The sequence below is a fragment of the Lipotes vexillifer genome, unplaced genomic scaffold (genome assembly GCF_000442215.2).
Source record: "Lipotes vexillifer unplaced genomic scaffold, Lipotes_vexillifer_v1.1 scaffold299, whole genome shotgun sequence".
Taxonomy (NCBI): Eukaryota; Metazoa; Chordata; class Mammalia; order Artiodactyla; family Lipotidae; genus Lipotes; species Lipotes vexillifer.
In genome coordinates, this window is record NW_006784347.1 from 3,723,645 (window position 1) to 3,747,598 (window position 23,954).

The 23,954-nt window shown below is 52.4% G+C and overlaps 1 protein-coding gene across 1 annotated transcript in view; it reads left to right on the plus strand.

The window, feature by feature from the left end:
- The window catches only part of QTGAL (queuosine-tRNA galactosyltransferase), a 107,348-nt gene that overhangs the window by 81,563 nt on the left and 1,831 nt on the right, over positions 1-23,954 (plus strand). Inside the window, exons 8-12 of the mRNA XM_007456791.1 lie at positions 3,470-3,565; positions 8,218-8,342; positions 17,625-17,760; positions 17,848-17,916; positions 18,340-18,414. Coding sequence (XP_007456853.1) covers positions 3,470-3,565; positions 8,218-8,342; positions 17,625-17,760; positions 17,848-17,916; positions 18,340-18,414 — 501 coding nt within the window. The remainder of the gene's footprint in view (positions 1-3,469; positions 3,566-8,217; positions 8,343-17,624; positions 17,761-17,847; positions 17,917-18,339; positions 18,415-23,954) is intronic.

The following is a 23,954-nucleotide window of genomic DNA, read 5'->3' on the forward strand; positions in this document are numbered from 1 at the left end:
TGATGGGATTGGGAGGTGGGGCCTTTGAGAGTCACTAGGGTCAGCTGAGGCCGTGAGGGTGGGGCCCCGTGATGAGCTGAGTAGCACAGACGCTGGAGCTCTCGCTGCCACGTGGGGACCTGGGGAGAAGGCCGCCTGCAGGCTGGGAAGAGGCCCCACCAGACCGGACCCTGAGCTGTAGCATGAGCCGCCATCCGCGACGTCAATCTCAGCAGCGCCGGCAGAATGAAGCCTCACAGGTGAGCCGAGCCCGTGTGTATTAACCAAACATTCGGCTCGGAGGCCTGGGAGCTGAGTGTGTGTTGGTCATTAGAATCAGTGGGTAGTAGGAGCACACGGTGGTCACGTGACGAAGCCAAGGCGGCCAGACGCAGCGCCCGTGATCGCAGGTGTGGGTGTGGGTGGGGGTGGCTGTAGCCAGCCCCGCTTGGGGACCTCAGCCCTCCTCCGGGGGGGACTTGCCCGAGCCGCCCCCGCCCCCTGAGGCTGCAGCGCCGCTGGGTGTGGGAGCTCGTGTGCTGGGCTGAGGAGGGTGTGGGCATCCCCTGCCCTGTGCCCCTGATCAGAGTGGAAGTGAGCCGACTTAGGTACCCGGCGTCTTCAATTCCAGCACATTCCTCTCATGGGTAGTGGGCTAGCCCTTGGGGCCGCCTGCCCAGGGCAGTGGGAGTGGGGTGTGTGTGTGCGTGTGTGCGTGTGTGCGTGTGCAGGGGGCTTGTTGGGGTTGAAGGCTCTGTGCCCGGAGCCTGGGGCCAAGAGAGGCAGGGTGTCTAGAGCTCCCTGGGAACCCCTTCCCTCCTGGGGGCTGCCATGCTTCTCCCTCCCTGCCTTGGACCCTGACCCAGACGTCAGAGCGGGCAGTGCAGCCAAGAGGAGGAAAGGGAGCCTGGTGCCCAGATCCTTCATGCCCCCCAAGTGTCAAGGGAGAGAGCCCTGTGTTCTGGTCTCTAGCTGTCGGCAGAACCTCCGTGGCCCAGGCCAGGGGTAGTGGCTGCTGGCAGGGCAAATCCCAGAGAAGCCAGGAGCCGCTCTCGGCCCCTTGGTGGGCTGGCTGGACTGGCCTGAGCCCGTGGGGCAGTGGAGGCAGAATTGTGACCAAGCCAGGGAACTGGCCCTGGAGTCCTGCTGACCTGCCTGATACTCTGGGGCCTGGCCATGTTTCACATGTGGGGGACAGGAGGTCTGCCCTGGCCACTTGGACATGTGATGTGAGTGCAGTGAGTGACCCAAACGGGCCATTCGTGGAAGAAAGGTTGGTTTTCTTCTAAGACAGTTTTGGTCAAGATTTCTTGTAATGAGTCGCTGGGATTTTAGAGGCGGGATATGATCATTAAGCCTAGGCCACTTTCTCCCTAGGGCTCCACGGCGTCCCCTGGCCAACTGGTCAGTGGCCAGTCTGGACAGAACCTGGGCCCCCTGCTCTGCCGCAGGATGAGGAAGGGGGACCCAGTGGCAGCCTCGAGGGGACGGACAGTGGCACCTGTGTACAGAGGGCGGCCGAGGGACTCACTGCCCGCTGGGCCCCCTACACGCTACACTTCACACACCAGGTTAAAACATGGGATTCGTTCACGTACACATAATTCAGTTTAAACGGTGACTAGAACTGATGACTGGCAAATTTCTAGAAGGGTTGTTAAGACCCTCACAAGTTCTGTCTTGCTGGAAACCACATTTAAAACTCGGAACCCGTGGGCTTCCCTGGTGGCACAGTGGTTGAGAGTCCGCCTGCCGATGCAGGGAACGCGGGTTTGTGCCCCGGTCCGGGAAGATCCCACATGCCGCGGAGTGGCTGGGCCCGTGAGCCATGGCCGCTGAGCCTGCGCATCTGGAGCCTGTGCTCCGCAACGGGAGAGGCCACAGCAGTGAGAGGCCCACGTACCGCAAAAACAAACAAACAAACAAACATACAAAAAACTCGGAACCCGCATGTAGGTAGCTGCTCCACTTCCTAACCTCACAGAGGGGTGTGAGGGACTCCACTGTGCCTTCGAGCAGCGCCCACGTCAATCACCAACGTCCTCATCACCACTCCAGCCTCGTTTCTTCTCTGTCGCCAGAGAGAAAATTCCACAAATGTGTTTCCCCACATTTGTGGTCGGTGAGGCTCCAGAGTGAGCAGAGAACTCGAGAGACGAGGACTTCTGGGGGGCCCTTCGGGGCTTACTGCCCTGGAGGCCCCAGTGCACAGAGGCAGCTACAAAGCTGGTATCCCCTTGGCAGCCCTGTCTCCTCTGGTCAGTCTTCACGTTGGACGTTGTGACGGCCTGGAGAGGTGGCGGGTTGCTCTGTGTGTGTGTGTTTATGTGTCTGTGTGTGTGTGGGTGTGCCTGTGTGTTTGTCTATACGTATCTATGGGGTTAGGAATGTGTGTGCCTCCGATTTTTTTTACACAGTTGTCCCCTCTGAGGCATCATTAAGCCTGGAAAAACCATTTAAATAAAAAATGTTTAAGAAAAATTAAAGTAAAACGAACTTTTTCCTTTTTGGTGTACAGTTTTGTGAGTTTTAGCACATATTTGTGTAACCACTACAGCCCAGCTTTGTTTTGTGTAAAATGGTGCTAAATGTTTGGACCTCACCCTCATTAATGTTCCCCAGCTTTAAAAGAAGCCCAGTGACCTGTGTGACGAGGTTGCATTCGCTCACGGCAAAACTCAGGCTCAGGTCACACCTGTGGCTCAGATGCAGAAGCCACTTGGGGCGCCGAGTGAGCTGGTGGTGGAATCATCTTGAAGCAAAAGTGCTGAAGAGATGCTTGCTCAGGGCTGAGCGAGCTTGGCGGGTGTGGGCTGCATGCGAGGGGTGACCTGTCCTGAGTGACCGTTTGCTGCTGGACGTTCACCAGCCACGTCCAAATACAGAAGAAACTTCCCAGGCACAGAGGGATGCAGGTCTGTCCATCCTGCTCTGTTCCAGCTCAGCTTCCGGCCTCTGGCTCCCTGTCTCCGCAGTGCGCTCACAGCCTCTCACTGTCAGTGATTGGGGTCCAGGACAGACCGAACGTCCGCCAGGTTCTCCCAGAGTCAATGGTGCATGTGCAGATTTTATAACATAGTAGAAATAAAGTAAGACTGCAGAGCCCCCGAGCCCAGCTGCCCACCAATCATGCTGGACATGGTGAAGAAAGCCCCACATAGTTGACATGCAACGCCTCGTCGCCGCTCTTCATTTTAGATGCTTGTTTTCGTTAACTGGCTCAAGCAGTGATTAGAGCACGGCCCTCCGAGAACCTGGGTGGTTCATCAGCCGCAGAATAGGACCTGGTGGGGGACTTTGAGCCCATCTGTCAGCCTTGGGAGCTGGACACCACTGACTTGGCTCTAAAGCCCCTTGAACCTTTGTACCGACAGGGAAGGGATGTGCACATTTGCTTGTCACCTTCTGAGTGACTTTGTGGGAAATAACCTGTGGGTTGTGTGATGAGCTGTTTTTCTCTGTTAATTGTGTCCATACTAATTGCTTCCAGGTGTTTACCTCCAATGGCCCCACCGTGATCATGCCCACCTGGTTCTGCTCCCGAGCCTGGTTCTCCCACGTGGGCCCATTTGACGAGGGCGGGCGGGTAAGTGCGAGTCCCGTGGATTCCTCCTCTGGGCCGGGCCGGGCCGGGCCGGGCTGAACTGAACCGCCGTCCCCCGTGAGGGCCTTCGCAGCGCTTCCTGCTTCCCGGGCTGGGCGTGCTGAGCCTCCCAGGGTGCAGCCGGGGCACCGCTCGGCCTGTGTTGTGCGGGAAGCAGGGGATTTCTATGTGAAGGCTGTGGGCGCCGGGCGTCTGCTCCTGGCTCACACCTGCCCGGCCCTGGTTGCCTCATCCTGGTTTAAGAGCTGTTTGTGGGAAAGCACAGGAGGTGGGCAGTGTCATCCTGCCACCCCTGGACGACAGCAGGAGAGCTCCCCAGTTCTCCCGTGGCCGGTGGACCTGGGGTGTTCGGGTCCAAGCTGGCCTGGCTCCTTCGTCTGCACCCTCACCTACCTGTGGGGCCTCACCTGCAGAGCGGGGCCCACGCTGGTCTCCAGGCTCCGGCCTAGAAATGGGGACGCGACGCTGACCTGCTCCCCTCCCACTCCGACAGTCTTAAGAGTGAGCGCTCCGACACCGATCAGAAGGTAAATCTGAGGGTTAGTTTGTTTTCCCTTAACCGCCCCCCCTTAAATTGGCTTTGAGATTGTGAGTTCTGGTCCTCGTGGTGGAAGGGGTGGGCCAGGCATGTTAAGGCCCATCAGGCCGGAAGGTGGGGGTAACTCAGGCCCAGGCTCACCGTCTGCCCCAGAACCCTGGCCACGGTCCTGCCTGCTCTGAATGTCCTCTCCACTTCGGGGAGACCTTCACTGACTGCACAGGGGCCGGTTGGAGCCAACCCCCTCCCTGCTCCTACCCGGCATTCCCCTGCCCACTCCCCTGCCCGTCACGCACACAGTCTCATTTTGGAGGGAGAGGCTGGCTCCCCCACTGCCCCCTGCACTGGACCCTGGCCGGACGGTCCCTCATGGCCGCCCAGACGTGCCCTTCAGGAGCAGTGCTGGTCTCAGGTTTACAAACCAGGGACTCGAGGGGAGCATAGTGCCCTGAGGGCTGGACTTAGGTTTGGGGACTGGTCTTCAGCTGGTTCCCCAGGCCCAAGAGGCTGCAGTTCTTGCCTATGGAGAGAAGGGCAGGGAACCGAAGCAGCCGGGACAGTCGAGGTGCTAAAGGACGCAGAGCAGGATGGTGGCGAGACTCGAGGGTGAGGGTGGCTGAGCAGTCATGGACACAGCAGCCATAAGCTGGAACCTGCAAGGTGCACAGGTTTTAAATTGGGGAAAATGCACTCGCAGAGGCAAGGTGGGGGAGGGGAGTCGGCGATTTGGAGGAGGGCGCCATTCGGCGCAGGACAGCATCCAGCTGAGGGGTCTGGATGTCCCCAGGAGGCAACCGTTTCATGCAGAAGTGCTTTTGCATCTGTTGGAAAGATTCCCAGGCTCGGAGTCGCTGTGTGAGTTACGAGCTGTCTCCTCCTCTCCAGAGGGTGTACCCCAGGCTCCTTTGCATTTTAGCCATTCTGATTGCAGTTCTGTAGTTTCTTGTTGTATTTTAATTTGCATTTCTGAGATGACTTATGATGTTGAGCAATTTTTCATGCACCGATTGGCTACTTGTATGTTATTTTATGAAGCGTCCAGATCTTTTGCCCAGTTTTAAGCGGGGTGTCTTCTTATTGTTGAGTTGTTGGTGTTCTTGGTCAGATACTTGCTTGTGGGTATTTTCTCCTATCCTGGGTCTCAGCGTTCTGGGATTTCCTCTCACTCCCACTTGTGCTCGTCCCAGATTCTATCCTGAGGATGTCAGAGCAGCGAGGCTGGGGCTCCCACCCCTGTTTTGTGGGTTTTATCTCCCCGCCCCGGGGCTTCCCACTCTGGGCATGGGGCTCACAGATGCCGTAGAGGTTGGCCACTCAGCCACCCAGAGCCAGAAGTCAGCACCTTCTCTTGTGCATTAAAAACCTCTCTTGGTATCAGAGAAGGTCTGTATTTTGTCATCTTTGTATTTATCTCTCTTTAAATGCCCTTGGTCCCAAGTGCTCTGCTTAAACCTTTCCTGGTTGGCTTTTTGTTTTTCGGTTTTTGAAGGTATTTTGACTCCCACCTGTTGCCTGAACAGCAGCCAGTAGATCACCTGTTCCCTCTTTCTTTTCTCCTCCTGTTTTGTTACGTGATTTCCGTTCTCGTCAGAAGGCAACCCCGTGTGCTGAGTCCCCAGCCGCCCGTCTCTGTCCCTGGACTCAGCCTCACATGTCAGGCTGTCCGGGCCTCGGCGTTCCTTGAGTTCCTGCACATTCAGACTGTGGTTCTGGACGTGTGAAGGAGGTATGGGCTGGACAGAAAACCCTGAGTCACACCTTCCCTTGCATGTCTTGACAACACAGCTCCCTGTTGCCTTGCTTTGCCTGACGCTCCTTCGATTCGCTCGGCTTTGTAAGGTGCTTGACCTTTTCCTGGAGGCTCTGAGAATTCCTCCCTTGTTAAAGACTCATGGTTTCACTGGGATTGGTCTTAATGCGGACCTGATTCCGATGTGTGGAACCAGAGTTCTCCTTCATGGTTTTTGTTGTTGTTGTTATTTGGGGTGAATTTCTGTCCACGGAAGTGTCTGTCTTCTGTTTCTTCTCACACGGGCTTTAGCTGCGGTTCATGGGATTCCTACCTCAGGGTCGCCCCCTCTGTCACCCCAGGGGAGTGCAGCGGGTGTTGAGGGCAGGGAGGGGAGGAGGGTGTGTCTCTCCTTTGTTTCCTTTTGTCCCACGGGGTCCTAATCCCCTTTCACCACATCTCTGAGGGCGCCTACCCATCCAACCGCGTTCTCACACCCCAGAGGCCCCAGGGTTCCCGGTGATCCCCCAGGTCTGCCCAGGCCCCCATCTCCACGGGGGACTGGGGCTCAGCAACCCATCTTCCTCGACGTCACCTCTGCATCCCATCGCGGCCTCTGTCGCTGTTTGCGGTCGGTCAGCGGTGCCCAGGCTCTTGTGAATCGGGGGTGGGGGGGTGCCCTCCAGCCACGCCCCAGGCACCTCCTCTGGCTAAATTCTCCCTTGTCTCTTTGCCAGAAATAAGGGAACTCTGGGGTTGAGGTCCTCTTGGTCATGAGAAGAGAGGACATTTTCTCTCCTTCCTAAATCTATAAAGCACAGAGTCACAATGTGCTCTTGAAAGGTGACTCTGAAAATGCAGAAAATTAGAAAAAGGAAAAACTACACAAATGACCCGTGAACCCATCACCACACATCTGCTGTGAACTTTTGTGTGGGGTCCTTTTGTCTTCCTTTTACTGTGGACCACTTTTAGCCAAGCTGCAAACACAATTTTGAAACTTGATTTTAACTTAACATTTTGTTATAAATCTTTTCATGTCGTTGTGGTCTTTGTGAAGACACTTCAGTCACCACACAGTAGTCCATCGAGTCACTGACTGACTCAACCGCCCGACGCCGCAAGTGAAGGTGGTTCGCGTGTTTCCGTGTTGCTCACGAGACTGTGCCGATTTCCTACTCGGCTGGCTTCCGTCGCGTTGCCCTGACGGCCTTGCGGTGTGTCAGGGACCCTGTCAGGGACCCCGGGCAGCGATTCCTTGAGCAGTGGTGGCTTTGTTCAGAGACGGAGGCGGGCAGGCTGGCGCCCAGTGTGGCAGCTCAGGAGTGAGAGCTGAGCGGGCTGCTTCCAGGGATGGCGCTCAGGCCCGAGCCAGGAGGCAGCGGAACTCGCGCCTGGGCGACCACAGACAAAAAGCATCAGTTCATCACAGACCCCAGAGGCCAGGTGCACAGGGCCCAGTCAGGGGATACGCTCGGGCCAAGAAGCTGGCCAAGAGGGGCCAGCGGTCCCATCTCCCCCCGAGGATGACGGCCACCAGGCTCCATCAGGACATCGAGACCTCAGAGGCCAGCTGTGCCGCCTTCCTCTCAGGGTGGACGAGCTGGGGGGCAGCCATGGCTTTACTGGAAGCAGTGGGCCCGGCCGTGGTGCTGGCATTGGCTCCGTGAAACCGAGCTCGGGCTGGGGAGCCGGCGGAGGAGGACAGGCTGGGGCCAGAGAGCAGCAGCCTCTGGGCTGTCAGGAAACCAGCCTCTGCCCGGAGCAGGGGTCTTGGCAGTGTCCCCAGCCGTTGCTGGGCTCTGCTCACCAGACACACCCTGGGTGACCTCCTATCCAGACCCCCTGCTCACTTGGTTTTCACCTTGAATTTAAGAAAGTGAGGGGAGCCAACTTGGTGTCCCCACCAGGACTGAGATCCCCCAGACTGACCAGCAGGGTGGCTGTGATCCCAACGGCCAGCCCTGGTCTGTGCTTCTCCAGGAGGGGGCGGGAGGCCTGGGTTCTCACAGGATGGGAACACCCAGCGGGATACTGCAGACCCTCGGAGCAGCAAGCCCATCAACAGGGAGGGGGCAGGTCAGCGGGCCAGCAGCGCGGGCCAGGGGTCAAGTTTGAGGCTGTGAGTGAGGGTGACACTGGGGCTTTGGTCCACCCCTAGGGCACCTTCTTGTCCTGAAGGCGCCTCTTGTGGTCACGCTTGCCCAGTGCCGGCCACAAGGTGGGGGAGCTGGACGTGTTGTTTTCCCGCTGAGGCCTCACGGGTCAGGCCAGGCTCAAGCGGCTGCGGTGCCGGGCGGATCCACGTCTCCCGTCGCCTGAATGAGGCTCTGTCGTGAGTGGAGACACGTTTCTTTCATCCCGCAGGGCGTCCCTGAGGACTTGCTGTTCTTCCACGAACACCTGAGGAAGGGCGGCGGGCTCCTCCGCGTGGACCAGAGCCTGCTTCTCTACCGCTACCACCCCGGCGCGGCCACACACTCCATCCTCGAGTACGCAAGTCTGGGGGGCCAGACCGGGCGGGATCAGTGGGGCAGACACAGGTGACCCAGTCAGGTCGCAAGGCAGGAAACCTGGGAGCGTGGCCGGCGCGGAGCATGCGGCCTGCCGGGAGGGACGTTGTCCTAGGTCCATGGACCAGCATTACCCCAGGATCAAGGCCAAATGTCTGTTCTCACTTTTTTGAAGGGAGATAGGATTCACATGTAGTTGTTCTCTTGGGGTTTTGTTCTCACTTGCTTTGAGTTGACGGGATTCTCAGAGTGAGCCCAGCCCCCAGCTAACGTGATTACAGGTGGGCCGGGGGCACCCTCTTCCTTCTCCGCCCACCAAGGGGAGAGCTACTGGGACCGAGGTTGGGCCGCTCCCTCTGTGGGGCATCACAAGGACACTAGCCCCCTCCCTCTCATGGCCCCCACGTCCCCCAGGCCCCAAGGCTAGAGGCCGACTACCAGGGACAGGGCAGGGATGGTGCCGAAAGCACAGGCAGGGTGAAGGCAAGGGAGGGCTGTGCTTTTCTTTCTGTAGTTTGAACTGCTTGTGCGTGTGTGTGTCTGTGTGTGCACGTTTGTGCATGCGTGTGGGTGTTAACATTTCAAACACCTACAAGTATGTATCCCCCTTGCTACCATAATGCTGCTCTCTTGGGGACAGGGAGGAATGGGGCCCTGAAACAGGTGTACGATCAGGGGATCTTTTGATTGTAAAGAGCATGATGCAGGGACATGCATTTGTGTTTCTGGAAGTAGAAGAGACTCTGTTCTTCCCCTGGAGGGTGTGAGACTCGTTGGAAGGCGTGGCTTCTCAGTTTCTGTCCTGGGAGGTCTCCTGTCCACTGTCACAATGGGTGTGATGTGCACTGTCACAGTGGGTGTGATGTGCACTGTCACAGTGGGTGTGATGCTGATTTGGGCATGTGTCGTCGGTGGGGGGGGGGGTGTCCCAGATTGCAGCATCCATATAGTCTATTTATTTATTTATTTATTTATTTATTTATTTTTGGCTGCCTTGCGTCTTCGTTGCTGGGCGCGGGCTTTCTCTAGTTGCAGTGAGCAGGGGCTACTCTTCGTTGCGGTGTGCGGGCTTCTCATTGTGGTGGCTTCTCTTGTTGCAGAGCAGGGGCTCTAGGCGTGCGTGCTTCAGTAGTTGTGGCACGCGGGCTCAGTAGTTGTGCCTCAAAGACTCTAGAGCGCAGGCTCAGCAGTTGTGGCACACGGACTTAGTTGCTCCGTGGCATGTGGGATCTTCCCGGACCAGGGCTCGAACCCATGTTCCCTGCATTGGCAGTCGGATTCCTCACCACTGCACCACCAGGGAAGCCCCCAGCATCCATATTGACTTGGAAGATCCTTGAACTTTTGCACATGTGCTATTCAACACTAAAACTTAGCTTCTTTGTTTTCCAGCTTTAAGCAAAAGAGGTTGATTTCTCTTCTGTTAAGTCTGAATTTTCATACAGTAGATTTAGTGGAGCATCATTGGGAGTTTGTTGTCATGAACTTGACTCAATGCAAGTGTGATTTGCACACATGGGGTAAAGGTCATTTTCTAGGGGGACATAACAATCCTAAATGTGTATATTCCTAATCCCAGAGTTTCAAAATACATGAGGCAAAAACTGAGATTGGAGTTGGAGATTTTAACACTCCTATCTGAATAACTGATAGAAGTTGGGGGGTGGGGAAGTCTGTGAGGATCAGAAGGTTTGAACAACACTATTAACCAACATGACAGTAGACATTTAAGGAACACTATAGTCAACTGCAGAATACGCATTCTTTTAAGATAGACATTACTTTGGACCAACAAACAAATCTGAATAAATTTCAAATGATTGAAAGCATACGGGTTATGTTTTATAAATTAGAAATCATTAAGACATCTTTTTTTCTTTTTTTTGGCTGCGTTAGGTCTTTGGCTGTGTGCGGGCTTTCTCTAGTTTTGTGGCAAGCGGGAGCTACTCTTCGTTGCGGTGGACAGGCTTCTCGTTGCAGTGGCTTCTCTTGTTGTAGAGCACGGGCTCTAGGTGCACGGGCTTTGGTAGTTGTGGCTTGCGGGCTCTAGAGTGCAGGCTCAGTAGTTGTGGCACATGGGCTTAGCTGCTTCATGGCATGTGGGATCTTCCCGGACCAGGGCTTAAACCTGTGTCCCCTGCATTGGCAGGCAGATTCTTAATCACTGCACCACCAGGGAAGTCCTAAGACATCTTGAATATACAAAATATTTGGAAATTAAGCAACCAACGGAAAAAATCACAAAGGATATTAGGGAAAAAATTTAATTTGATGACAAAACAGTATGTCAAAATTTGTGGAATTTAGCTAAAGCAGAGTTTATAATAAGTTTTTATAGCTTTAAAAGCTTATATTATAAAAGAAGAAACTAAGCAATTATCTAAGTCTCCACCTTTAAAGGTTTCAAAAGTAATAGCAAAGTAAACTCAAAGTAAATAGAAGGAAAGGAATGGAGGTAAAATTGAAAATGGACAGTCAGTAGAAAAAAAATCAGCAAAACCAAGAATTGGCTTGAAATAAAATCAGTACAATTGACAGACCTCTAACAAGATTGATTTTTAAAAGAAAACACAGGTTACCAATATACTGGGAATTAAAGAGGGGACATCATTACAGATCCAATAGATATTTAAAGTATAAATAATAGAGAATTCCCTGGTGGTATAGTGGTTGGGACTCCGTGCTTCCACTGCAGGGGGTTTAGGTTCAATCCCTGGCTGGGGAACTAATATATCCTGCATGCCCTGCATGTGGCCAAAAAAAAAAAGGTATAAATAATAATTAAAAAATTAATTAGTAATTTAAAAGCTTTTCATAAAGAAAAGCCAAGCCAGATGGCTTTACTGATATATTCTATCAAAAATGTAAGGAAGAAATAATACCAATCTAACATAAATTCTTTCGGGAAATAGAAGAGGAGAAAGGTCTGTTGGGTGTTGGGAGGGAGGAGCTTCACACTCCGTGAGACCAGCATGACTCTGAAGTAAAACATGCTCTAAGAATATTACAGGAAAATAAAATTACAGACAAATATCCCTTATGAAAATAGTTGCAAAAATCATTCACAAAATATTACCAAGTCAAACTCAGAAATATATATGAAAGGATAATACATCATGAATACAAGTCTGGTTTAACATTCAGGAATCAATTAGTATGATTTAATACAGTAATGGAATCAAAGATAAAAATCACAGTCAACGCAATAGATGCAAAAAAAGCATTGGGCAAAATTCAATACCCATTCATGATTTTTTTAAAAACTCAGCAAACTAGAAATAGAGTGAAACTTTCTCAGTCTGATAGCATCTACTCAAACCTATAACTAACCTCATACTTAATCATTAAAGACTGAAAGCTTTCCCTTCTAAGATCAGGAGGAAGCGATCTGATCACTCCTCTCACTACAACTATCCCACATTGGAATGGAGGTCAGTGCAATGAGACAGGAAAAAGAAAAAATGTAAGTATTAGAAAGTGGAAGTAAAACTAGCATCATTTGTAGGTGGCATGATTGTGTTTCATAGGAAACCAAAACCAATAACTTAGCAAATTTTCCAGAATACAAGTTTATAGAATTGCAATGAACAACTGAAAAAATGCAGTTTAAAAAATGTACAACGGCGTCAATAATAAAATACTTTTGAGTAAGTTTAGTAAGGTATGTCTATGTCCACTAAAACCTACTCCAGAAAAGGCTGAGGGAAATTAAAGAAAACCTATAAAATAGATGGAGAGATACACCACATTCATGGATTGGAAGACTCAGTGTTGTTAACGTCAGTTCTCTCCAAATTGATCTGTAAATTCAAAGCAATCCCAGTAGAAGTCCCAGGTGGCTTCTTTGTAGAAATTGATCATCTGATTTTAAAATTCGCATGAAAATCAAACGGCCCAGAGTATCCTAAACAATCTTGAAAAGAACAAAATTTTGAGGACTTATTGTGCCTGATTTTAAGACTCACTCTGAAGCTATAGCAATCAAGAAAATGTATTAATAGAATAAAGATAGACATATACATCAATGAAACAGCAGAGAGTCCAGAAATAGACTCACAATTGATTTTTAACAGTCTCCAAAGGCATTCAATGAAAAAAAGAAAATTATTTTTAACAAATGGAACAAATGGATATTCATATGGAAAAAAAATCTCATGCCCTATAGAAAAATTAATTCTAGATGGCTTAGATATAAATATAGAAGCAGCTAAAATATAAAGCTTCTAGAAGAAAACATCAAGGAATATCTTCACAACTTGGGGATAGGAAAAAATTTATTAGAGAGGACACCGGAATCTTTAGCCCTTTTTTTTTTTTTTGGCTGTATAGGGTCTTAGTTGCAGCACATAGGCTCTTCGTTGCGGCATGCGGGCTTCTCTCTAGTTGAGGTGCACAAACTCAGTAGTTGAGGCCCGGGGGCTTAGTTGCCCCGGCATGTAGAATCTTAGTTCCCCGACCAGGGATTGAATCCGCGTCCCCTGCATTGGAAGGCAGATTTTTAACCACTGGACCACCAGGGAAGTCCCTCTTTAGTGCTATAAAATTGATAAATTGGACTTCATCAAGATTAAAAACTTTTGCTCATAAAAAGACACCATTAGGGGCTTCCCTGGTGGCGCAGTGGTTGAGAGTCTGCCTGCCAATGCAGGGGCACGGGTTTGAGCCCTGGTCTGGGAAGATCCCACATGCCACGGAGCAACTAGGCCCATGAGCCACAACTACTGAGCCTGCGCGTCTGGAGCTTGTGCTCCGCAACAAGAGAGGCCGCGACAGTGAGAGGCCCGCGCACTGCGATGAAGAGTGGCCCCCACTTGCCGCAACTAGAGAAAGCCCTCGCACAGAAACGAAGACCCAACACAGCCAAAAAATAATTAATTAATTAATTTTTTAAAAAGACACCATTAGGAAAATGAGTAGACAAACCACAGACTGGGAGAAAATATTCATAATCTATATATCTCACAGAGGGCTAGTATGGGGGAGATATTAAGAACCCCTATCACCCAAAAATAAAATCTAATAAAAGTAGACAAAATAGTTGAACGGACATGACACTTCACAAAGAAGTAATATATAAGGTCAATTAGTCCATTAAAAAGGTTTCATCATTATCAGAGAATGCAAATTAAACTCTGCACACCCACGAGAAGGGTTAAAATTAACGTCTGCAATTCCAAATCATGCTGAGGACACGTATACATTGTTCTCAGGAGTGTAAGCACAGTACATCCTCTTTGGAAAACTGTTGGGCCTTATTTTATTAATTTAATTGATACCTTCCCTATGCCCCAGCAATTCCATGTCTAAGTGTTTCTCCAAGAGAAATTAATAGATTGCTCAACATTTCTCTATTAGTAGCCAGGAATGGGAACAACCCAGATGCCCATCAGCAGGTGATGGATAAACACTGCTGTAATGGAACACTCCTCAGCACTAGAAGAAAACAAACGGCTGATACCTGCAAGAACGGGGATTAATGTCAAAAAAATATATGGTTAGTAAAAGAAATCAGATACAAAAGCATGCATACTGTGGCTTCCACTTGTTCTCAGGGGAAGGAGGTACAAGGGAGCTTTCTGGGGTGGTAGAAGTGTCCCACCTCTTGACAGGGGTGTTGGTTACACGGATATGCATGTTTGTCATAACCGTCTGACTTATGCACACTTAAGATCCTTGCTCTTACTCTGTGTGGATTTCATTAAAATTTTTAAAATATCTGGCAAGTGTTTCTTCAAGGAAGTAACCACTTTCCCACAGTCCATAAACAGAGTCGGAAACTGGGTGAATAAAGTACAAAGATGGTTTTCTGGGCACGAATCTTCTGTAGAGCTCAGAAATGCCGGGACACCTGCCGCTCCTGTGCAGGGCTGAGAAGCGCCGGTACAGCTGGGATCCTGTGCAGGGCTGAGAAGTGCCCAGACAACTAGGATCTCTTCCATTGTTCCTGAAGGTTCACGTACATGTGTCCTCACCTTGAGCTCCTGTGAAGCAAGGCAACGTGAAGGCATGTCTGTGATGACCCTGGTGGTGCCCTGCTCCCCACCCATGGTGTGGCGGGTGCTCATGTATCTGGGGGGCCAGGCAGCCAGCCAGACGGCTTGTGCTACACACACCCTCATTCTGTTTTCATGCGATAATTCTTTTATGTTGAGACTTTTTTTTCCCCTCTTTTTGCAGCGTGAGGCTTTGCCACCCACAACGTAAAAGAGGTGATCTCATGTTAGTTTCTGTGTTGGATTAAAGTCTTTGAGCAGCAAAACCTCACAGAGCAAGGAGCTCTAATTACACCCTCAGGCTTGTCAATAATTGAATTCCTTCAAACTCTCTCTCAAAGAGCCCTCTGTTTGAGAGGCTCCCTGAATCGTGGCCTTTACCCTTTAAATTGAGAATGATCAGCATTTATATCATTTAACAATTTTCACTATGAAATACTTCCGACAGCCAGAGGCATAAGGAATCATCTTTAAAACAAAAAGTTACCCGTTTCCCCAAACCTCCTGCATCTCCCAGGTTCCATTTCGTGGTGTCCTGAGTGGGATGTTTATTTGCCATAAGATCCATTTCTTTATACTTTGACCACACGTGATGTCCTCTAAACAGTGTGCGTTCTCTCTTTAAAAATGTGGTGTCGGTGGCAACGTTCTGCCTCATTCTTCCTGAAGTCACTGTGCTGCTCACCCTCAGGGCTGAGCTCCGTGTGGTGACGTTGCTCCTCTATCTTGGTCACCGCGTGGACCTTCTGCCGTCCTGCTGCTGAGGGTCCACACACGCCACTGCTCCCCGCCCCCACCTCCGGCCTGCTGCCTCCTGGTGCAGTGTGCATCCCTGACACTGCCCTGCTTTCCAGAAGGTTCTGGAAATGCCGACCTGTGGGTCTGAGGAAACCTGTGAGCAGCTCCCACACACCCAGCCCTCGGCAGAGCCTCCTCGCAGGGGTAAGAGTGGCAGGAAGGACACACCTGGGCTGTTCTCCCGAATAAATAACTGAGCAGCACGGTGGAGAAGGGGACCTTCAGGACAGTGGCGGCAGGAAGGGTCTCACTGTCCACAACACGGAGGTATTGGTGGCAGTTTCTGAGTTGTGTCCTCAGACCAGAGACCAGACTCCGGAGGCACAGGGAGGGCGCAAGGCAGGGGCTGTACCCTCAGGACCCACAGTCCCTCCAGATACACTCCGCAAGCGGTGGGAGGTGGGGGTCAGCTCTGTCCCTCCCACAGGCGCCGTTTCCAGGTGAGGCACCCTGCGCTGCTCAGACCCGGCCCGTCACCCCTGCGTCTGGTGGTCACGCTGGTGCGGGCCCCCCACTGTCCTGGTCCCCGAGCATTAAGTGGAGTCCTCGTTGGGCCATTTCATTTCCTTATAAGTGTCCCCAAAACCTTTGGGCATTTTTTTTGGGCAGTTTCATTGAATTCATGAAATTGAAGAGAGTTGACTGGTTAAGGAGAGAAGCAATTAAGTCATAGAAGCGGCCAGACCTTTTGCCAACAAAAGTAATTTAAAAAGTAGGAGCCGGGGCTTCCCTGGTGGCGCAGTGGTTGAGAGTCCGCCTGCCGATGCAGGGGACATGGGTTCGTGCCCCGGTCCGGGAGGATCCCACATGCCGCGGAGCGGCTGGGCCCGTGAGCCACGGCCACTGAGCCTGCGCGTCCAGACCCTGTGCTCTGCAACGGGACAGGCCACAGCAGTGAGAGGCCCACGCACCGCAAAAAAAAAAAAAAAAAGTAGGAGCCGGAGAGGAAACCATGGAGCAGAGGGCGAGACCTGCCCAGATGTCTGTGGTCCCTTATCTCCTGCTGCCCCTGTGATGGTAGGCGCACCCCCCGGGGTCCCAGGCAGGGCCTGGAGCGTGGCGAAGGTCCCGCTGCTGGTGGGGACCCGGGGCCCACCCCATCTCTTCCTTGTTGTCAGCGTCTCATGGGTTTGTCAGAGCTCATATGCAGGAAGTTCAGTTGTTTTGTTCTCAGAATTGTCCTTCGTTCCTTGGATGCTGCCAAAGCTGCGTGTTGAGTGCTGTACCTGATGGTGTCTTATTTGGGCTGGAGTGTGTCTAGCTTGTGCTGAATGGCCCAGACTGGGGAGTTATTCACCTTATTCACCTTCGCAAGCCCCAGTAACCCCCGACCACTGAAATTACGGCTGCTAAGCACAACCCTAATTGAGACATTTCAAGTGGGAGGTGGGTGGACCAACCACAGGAGGAGCCCAGAATTCAGAGCCCACCCCTGGGCAGGCAGACACTGGTGCCCAGTTGCATTAGAGTGGGCATCACTGTGTTGTGTCCATGGACCCCACGCTCTCACCTGGAGGAGCTGCTCCCCTGAGATACCTTGTGGGACCCTCAAAGCTGGTCGCCACGGAGAAGGCAGCAGGGCAGTGGCTGGGGGACCACGGGGACCAGGAAGGAACTGAACCCATACTGTAGAATGTGGGGGAGCTGCAGCAGGTCTGCGCCTGGCCTAGAACAGTAGGTCTTGGGGCTCTGTGAGAGGGTCCACGGAGGGCACTTCCAGGTGTAAACTGTGATTTTATACAAGGGTGTCCCACCCTTCCTTACATCAGAGGTTTCTCTGGAAAGGAAGACCAGGGCCAAGTTTGGTCCACTGTGTACCTGCAGAAGCTCCCCCTTAACCTTCCCGATTCTTAAGTGATGCTTTCACACCTGCGCCTTGGGTCCTGTCCCTGTGTCCAACCACTTTAACCTGGAGACAGCTGACATGCTGTTGTCTCTGGGCACTGGGACTCGGCAGCTGCAGACCCCAAGGGCCGGCCTGGACCTCAGGTCTGCATGTGGCAAGGGGCCAAGGGAGGGGGTCCCACCTGGGGAAGGTGACCCCGCCATCTGCACAGCTTCCACAGGACACTGTGGCCCCTTCCATGTGGCCGCTCGAGGTGGGGAGTCACGTCCAGGCCCCTCTGGTCATGTTTACCATGGTCGCAGGTGCCAGATGTCAGCATGGCTGGGTTTCCCTTGGGCTCCCCAAGCTCTGTGCCTGGTGTCCCGCACGCTTCTTGAGTGTGTGGACGTGAGCTCAGCACGTCCAAGGATCCATGTGCGCCGGTTGTGAGGGCGGGTGAGGGGTGTGACCTTCTGGTCCTGGCCTCCTTGGTTCAGTCAATCAGCCAACAGCTGCAGCGCTGCCCCAGGGGCCCCAGACCAGGGGGACTTGTGGGCAGGCTCAGGGGTGGGGGGAGGAAGGCCTGGGGCGCTTGGAGGCCCTGCCCTCCTAGGTCACGACCCCCAACCCCCCCATCCCCCACAGGACAACCATCTGGACCCACCGCGTCCGCTTCCTGGAAGAGTGGGCCCTGCCCCACTGGGCAACCTTCACCATCTGGAACGCGGGCCGGCAGGGCCGCCGGCTCTACCGCAGCCTGACGGCAGGGTCACGGTGCAAGGTGGGGCCCACCCCTTGTCCCACCCCTCCCCCATCCAGCAGCACTGCCCCCACTGCCCCTGAGGCTGGCGTCCTGGGTCCTCCCCAGGTGGTCGCCTTCTGCGACGTGGACGAGAACAAGATCAAGAAGGGCTTCTACTGCTACGAGGACTCTCAGGTGCGCCCCCTCCCCACTGAGCCCCATGGTCATGCACAGCAGCCGCCCACACTGCACTCTGGGGCACCGTCCCGGGCCTTTTGAGTAGACACTGCCCAGAACCTTCCTCCTTGGGAAAGGCCATCTGGGCCCAGACAGCTGCCAGGCCTGGCAGATGCAGCCCTCAGGCTCCTGGAGTTCCTGCCCCACCTGCTCCTGTCCCCACTGGAAGGTGCTCCTCGTAGGCTTGGGTCTGTCCGCTGCCCACTCAGGTTAGTTCTGCGGCAGCCATAGGTGGCCGGGTGGAGGTGCTGGAGACCAGGTCCAGCCCTGGGTCTGGCTGTGGTCCGGGCGCCTGTCTGAGGGCATCGAGCTGTGAGCGAGGCAGAGGTGGGGGGACTGGGGAGCAAGGTGGAGCAGCCTGTGGCCCTTCTCTCCTCTCAGGAAAGGCCCAAGCCCCGGGTCCCGGTCCTGCACTTCCGAGCCGCACAGCCACCCTTTGTCATCTGCGTGAAGCTGGTGAGTGTCAGGCTGCGGCATGTGTGGCTGGGACAGCCCCAGGGTCAGGAGGTGGTATGTTGTGTCCACCGGGAAGCTGCGGGCTAGGACGGGAGGTAATGACCGCCACTCTGGGGGGCCAGGAGAGTGAGCCGCGTGGGGGCGGGGACAGGAGACAACAGGGCCACCTCCAGCCAGGCCTGGGGTGTCAGGGGAGGTGGTGGCGATGGTGCCCCATGAGGCAGGTTGCATTTCCCATGAGAGCTGCAGGAGACGAGGCCGCCCAGAAGCACCTGCGCCGGCCCTACATCCCCCGATCCCCACCAAGTGACTGCCGTCCCAGGGCTTTTCTCCATCACCCCCTTGCCTTTTCTCCCTATTTGCGGCCACGCAGGACAGGTGCTCGTTTCTTGGCTCTGGGCCCAACGCTGGGGTCCTGCAGAGAGGCCCGTGTGCTTGAACTCCCTCCTTCCCTGAGTGGGTCCCGTTTCCTGGTGTGCAAGTTCCCACCACGAAGCCTGCTGGTGGGCTCTGGTGATGGGGGTGTTCTCCTGATTTTGGAGCCCTCACCCCCACCCTGCTGGCCTGTCCATCTCTTCTCCTTGGTTTCTGGGAGCTCTGTATTGAGTGGTGCTGGCCCTTGGTCGACTAGTGTTTAGCAGATGTTTTCTCCCAGTTGTGACTTTTCACAGGTTCTTCCCAGAAAAACTTAATTTTATTTATTTATTTATGCATGCATGCATGCAGCGCTGGGTCTTGGTTGAGGCCTGTGGGATCTTTTAGGTGCGGCATGCGAACTCTTAGTTGCGGCATGCCTGTGGGATCTAGCTCCCCGACCAGGCCCCCTGCATTGGGAGAGTGGAGTTTTACCCGCTGGACCACCAGGGAAGTCCCGTGAAAAAACTTATTTTTAACACAGTACATTTATCAATTTTTCTCTTGTGATGAACACTTTTAGTGTCCTCCTGTTTTGGAAATTCCTCCCCGTGGTCAGAAAGATTATCACAAATGGAAGTATAAAGTGTCCTTAATCCACCAGGACTACAGGGCCCAGGTTGGCTCATGTGGGGCGGGGCTGCCCCAAAGGGTCCTCAAGAGGGGATAGTAGTGGATGGATGAGCAGGTCCCTGTGCTGTGCCACTGGGGACATGGGATGACGCATAGTTGGGGACACAGGCCATTGCTTCCAGCAGTTTCCAGCCTCTGAGGTTGAAACCTTGGTAAACAGGGTGCCAGGCCAGAGGCCTTCCTGGAGGCAGTGGCTTTAGCGGAAGGGAAGCAGGTGCATGTTCATTTGCCAGCGTTCGCCAATAGCGAACCAAGCGGAACATGCCTCTCACCCCACATCAAGTGTAGACTCTCACCAAGCCTTGGGCTCAGGGAGCCTGCGGCCCCTACACACTTTCATAGCAAAGGTGGCCTGCTCCACGTGTATGTGGAGGGCGCCAGAGAAGGGGAGAGACCTTTGTTGGTGGCTGTTTTTAAGGTCCCATACCCGCTTCTGCACTGACTGGTGTTACTCACAGCTTCTAACTGCAGTTTGCCGTGTGGCCCAGGCGCCTCCACAGGGGCCCCACCAGGCCAGCATGTCCTGATGGGGAACATCACTGCCCTGAGGCTGTGCTCCCGTGGGGCCCGAGCTCAGACACGGGGGACAGCGGGCGTTGTAGCGTGTTGGTCAGGTGGGGTCCAATGCAGGACCGGAGAACAGCCTGGATGTCCCGATTCTACCCCTCGCTTGAGTTGCCACTTCGGAGAAGTCACCCAACTGTCGGGAAAACGGGCGTGAGAACAGGCTGACCCCAGGAGCCTGGCGCCAGGAGTGGCCTCAGGGTCCCAGCTGGTCCCTGAGTGGCCAGGCCCAGCCCTGAGCTCCAGCCACACAGAAACTGTGAGGCAGTAAAGGTGTGGTTTCCTCTGTTCAGTTGGTGGAGACTTTGCATGGCCACAGGTGAGCTGAACACTTGGACCAGAACAGAATCTAATGGGCGCGACAGGCTTTGTCAGTTTGAATGAGGCCGTGTGAAAATTCAGGTCAGATTTCCATGTGGACGTGTTTTCAGTTCTCTCAGACGCAGAGCTGGGGTGGAATCACTGGTCTTAGGGTGACTTATGCCCCCCCGCCCCCCGCTGCCCAAAGGTTCCAGTTTCTCGTATCCTTGCCTACTGCGTGACGTGTTTGTTCGTCACGGCCATCCTGGTGGATGAGTGGCTCTCACAACGGCTTCCGTTTGCGTCTCCCTGACAACGGAGGACGTGGAGCATCTGTTAGCCACTTGTCTGCCTCCTGTGGAGAAGTGTCTGTTCAGGTCCTTCACCCATTTTCTAATCGGGCTGTTTGTCTTTTTGTTGAGTCCTCAGAGTTCTCTATATTTCTAGACTCAAGTCCCCAACTGGATGCATTGGCAAATATTTTCTCCCATCCTGTGGGCTGTCTTTTCATTCTCTTGATGGTGTCCTTTGATGTACAAAAAGTGCTTAACTTTGACAAAGTCCATTTTATCTATTTGTAATTTGATTTCTCCTGTTTTGGGTGTCATGGCTAAGAGACCACCACCCAATCTAGGGTCATGAGGATTTACCCCTGTGCTTTTTTCTTAAGAGTTTTATGGTTTCAGCTCCTTCATGTAGGTCTTGGACCCATTTTGAGTTGATGTTTGTGCGTGGGGTCAGGTAGGGGCCAGCTTTGTGCTTTTGCAGGTGGCTGTACACTGAGTGTCCCAGGGCCAGGCAGCCAGGTGGCCCCACTCCCAACGTGTCACTTTGAGGTTTTCTTCTGACTGTCTGCCAGCTTGAACCTGCATTATTTAACCATCACTACATAACAAACTACAAACTTAGCCTCAAACAGCACGTTTACTATCTCACATTTCTGTGGGTCATAAGTCCAGGCACCACAGGTGGCTTTCAGCTTCAGGTGAGCATGGTGGTGTCTGCCGGTGATGATGTCTCAAGAGGCTCACCTGGGGCAGATCTGCTTCCAAACTCTCGTGGTCATTGGCAGGAGTCAGATCTCCAGGGTGTTGGCCAAGGGCCTCAGTGCTTTGCCGGCTGTTTGCTCTGCAGGCCCGCCAACCATGGCAGCTTATTCTGTGAAAGCCAGCAAGGGGCAGGGTCAGTAGCAAGACATATGTCACACTAACGTGTGACCTAATCACAGAAGTGACGTACCAGGGAAGGGGGTTCCACAGGATGTGGGTGTGATGAGGCAGGCTCGTGGCCATCTGGGGCCTGCCTGCCACAGGGACAGACCCACCTGGCTTTGGGTTTCCTGGTTTGAAAGCAGTTTCCTGAGAGGCCAAGACAATGTTCAAATTGCCAGGGGAATTGGATGAATGATTATGGGGCTGCAAGGGGCCGTTGTAAAATGAAAGTTTTAATTCTACACAAATGATACCTAGCTTTCCAGAGACAGGCTCTCTTAAGGGTCTACTTCTCAGGGACCCGAAGTTGCCACGAAGGGAACACCCCCACCCATGCAAACCCTTCCCAGAGAGCAGACTTTGGGTGGGAAGGAACCCAAACCTGTCACCCACTTTGTTTCCTTAGAGGGTCTAGAGGTAGAAACACAAAGGTGTATGTGATTTTTTTTTTAACAAACAGCAGCATGTTACACATACTTTTTTATTTCGCTTTTTTCACCTAATAGTATATCTTGGAGTTAATTCCATATAAATCCGCTGGCGCCACCCAACTCTGTTATCTTTTTATGAAGGAAACTTTCCAGCACGTTTCAGCCAAAGCAAAGAAGCCAGCCCCAAGCCCCAACTCCCCCAACCTGGGAGCGAGGCAGATTCTAGTCTCATTTCTTCATTATTGTTTCCTGAAAAGATTAAAAGCTAAAAAAACTACCATAATACCACTGTGTCACCCCAGATTTCCAGATATCCCATCAGTGTTGAAATCTAACTGCCTTGTAGACGTGTTCTATCTTTTCATACTTGCCTGTTGGAATGCAGACCCAGTGTGACCTTTGTCTCCCTCACTTTCTTACAATCTGTCTGTTGATGAAACCGGCTTGTGGTTTAATGTGTTTCCCAAGGCTCAGGTCCAGGGTCCGTTCTCCTCGCAGGAACACCTTCATCGCTGGCTGCAGGAGCTTCTGAGGGATTCATGTACCTCACTTAAAAAATATCTGCATCCCACTCGACTATATGGATGTTTCATACATTTATTATCCAGTTACTTGTCGATGTACCTTTAGGCCAGTTTTACTGTTCACCATTAGGAATAATGCTGCCGTGCGTATCTTTATATGTGCATAATTTTGCTCAAGTGGCTACACATATGGGATAAATGTCTGAAAGGTGCTGGTCAAAGAATGTGCCCACTATCAGTCGTGAGACCAGCCATTCTATCCCTGGAGGCTGAGCCAGTTCACACACCCTGCCCCCACCATGACCCTTCTCCAGCGGTGTGACCAAACCTTCCACCTTTGCAAACCACAGGTGAAAAACAATAAGTTTATGGTTCCAGTTGGCAATGTCATATTGTGAGTAAGGAGGGCATCTTTTCACGTATTTTTATTCATCTTTATTTCCCTTTTGGTACCTTATCCTTTTCATTGGCCCATTTCTCTATTGGTCTTTCAGTATTTTTCATACAGACAGTAACAGAAACAAACTACTGTCTGTGATGTGTTGCAGATTTTTCTGTGTCATTTAACTGAATTTATATCTTTTGCCATTTAGAAGTTTGTTATTTGGATATAATCAAATTAATTTTTCCTTTTATGGCTTTTGGGGGTTTTATTCATTCTAAGACAATCATTTCTCACTGTGATATTTAAAAACACATTATCCAAGTCTGGTCCTCAGACTCCTGTTTTTTCCTTATATTTTTGGTACAATTGGAATTTATTTTGTTATAAAGTTTATTGTAGGGATCCAGGCTTTTTTCATTCTATTTGGATCCTCAGTGGTCCTAACATCATTTGGTGAGAAACCCTCATCTTTTCAGTCAGGAAATGGCGTCTTTGTGTGTTGGGTACGCATGTGGATTTGGAGCTGTTTCTGGAGTCTTGGCCTTTCTCTATGCATCTGTCATGCACCATTACTGACTATAACTTTATGATGTTCACCACTGAGTAAGGCTAGTCTTCCTTCATTATTCTTTTCAGAACTTTTCTCACATTTTTCTTGTTTGAATAAAACTTTATTGTGAATTCTTAACACCTTCGGAAAATGGCCTAAGTGTGGCCCACCAGCTGCTTCTGTAAATAAAGTTTTACCAGAACACAGAGGACGTATGGCCACAAAGCCGTAAATGCTAACCATCTGCCCTTTAAGAAAACTCTGCGGCCTCTGTTCTAGAACCTGCTGCACAATTTAACGGGCGACATGCCCTCCCCCAGCGCCGCCCGATTCTGTACTTTCTCCGCTAATCCATTTGGTGCAGAGTGCATGTCTGCGGTCCATGTGACACAGTTGGCTGTGTTTCTGGGGGTCCGGTCTCCTCCACGTCATGCTTGAGGCCTGCTTTCCTCTTCCCATTGGTGCTTCGGGACCCAGCCGTGGGCATCACACCAGAGCTTCTCATGGAGGGTCCTGACGCTCTTTACG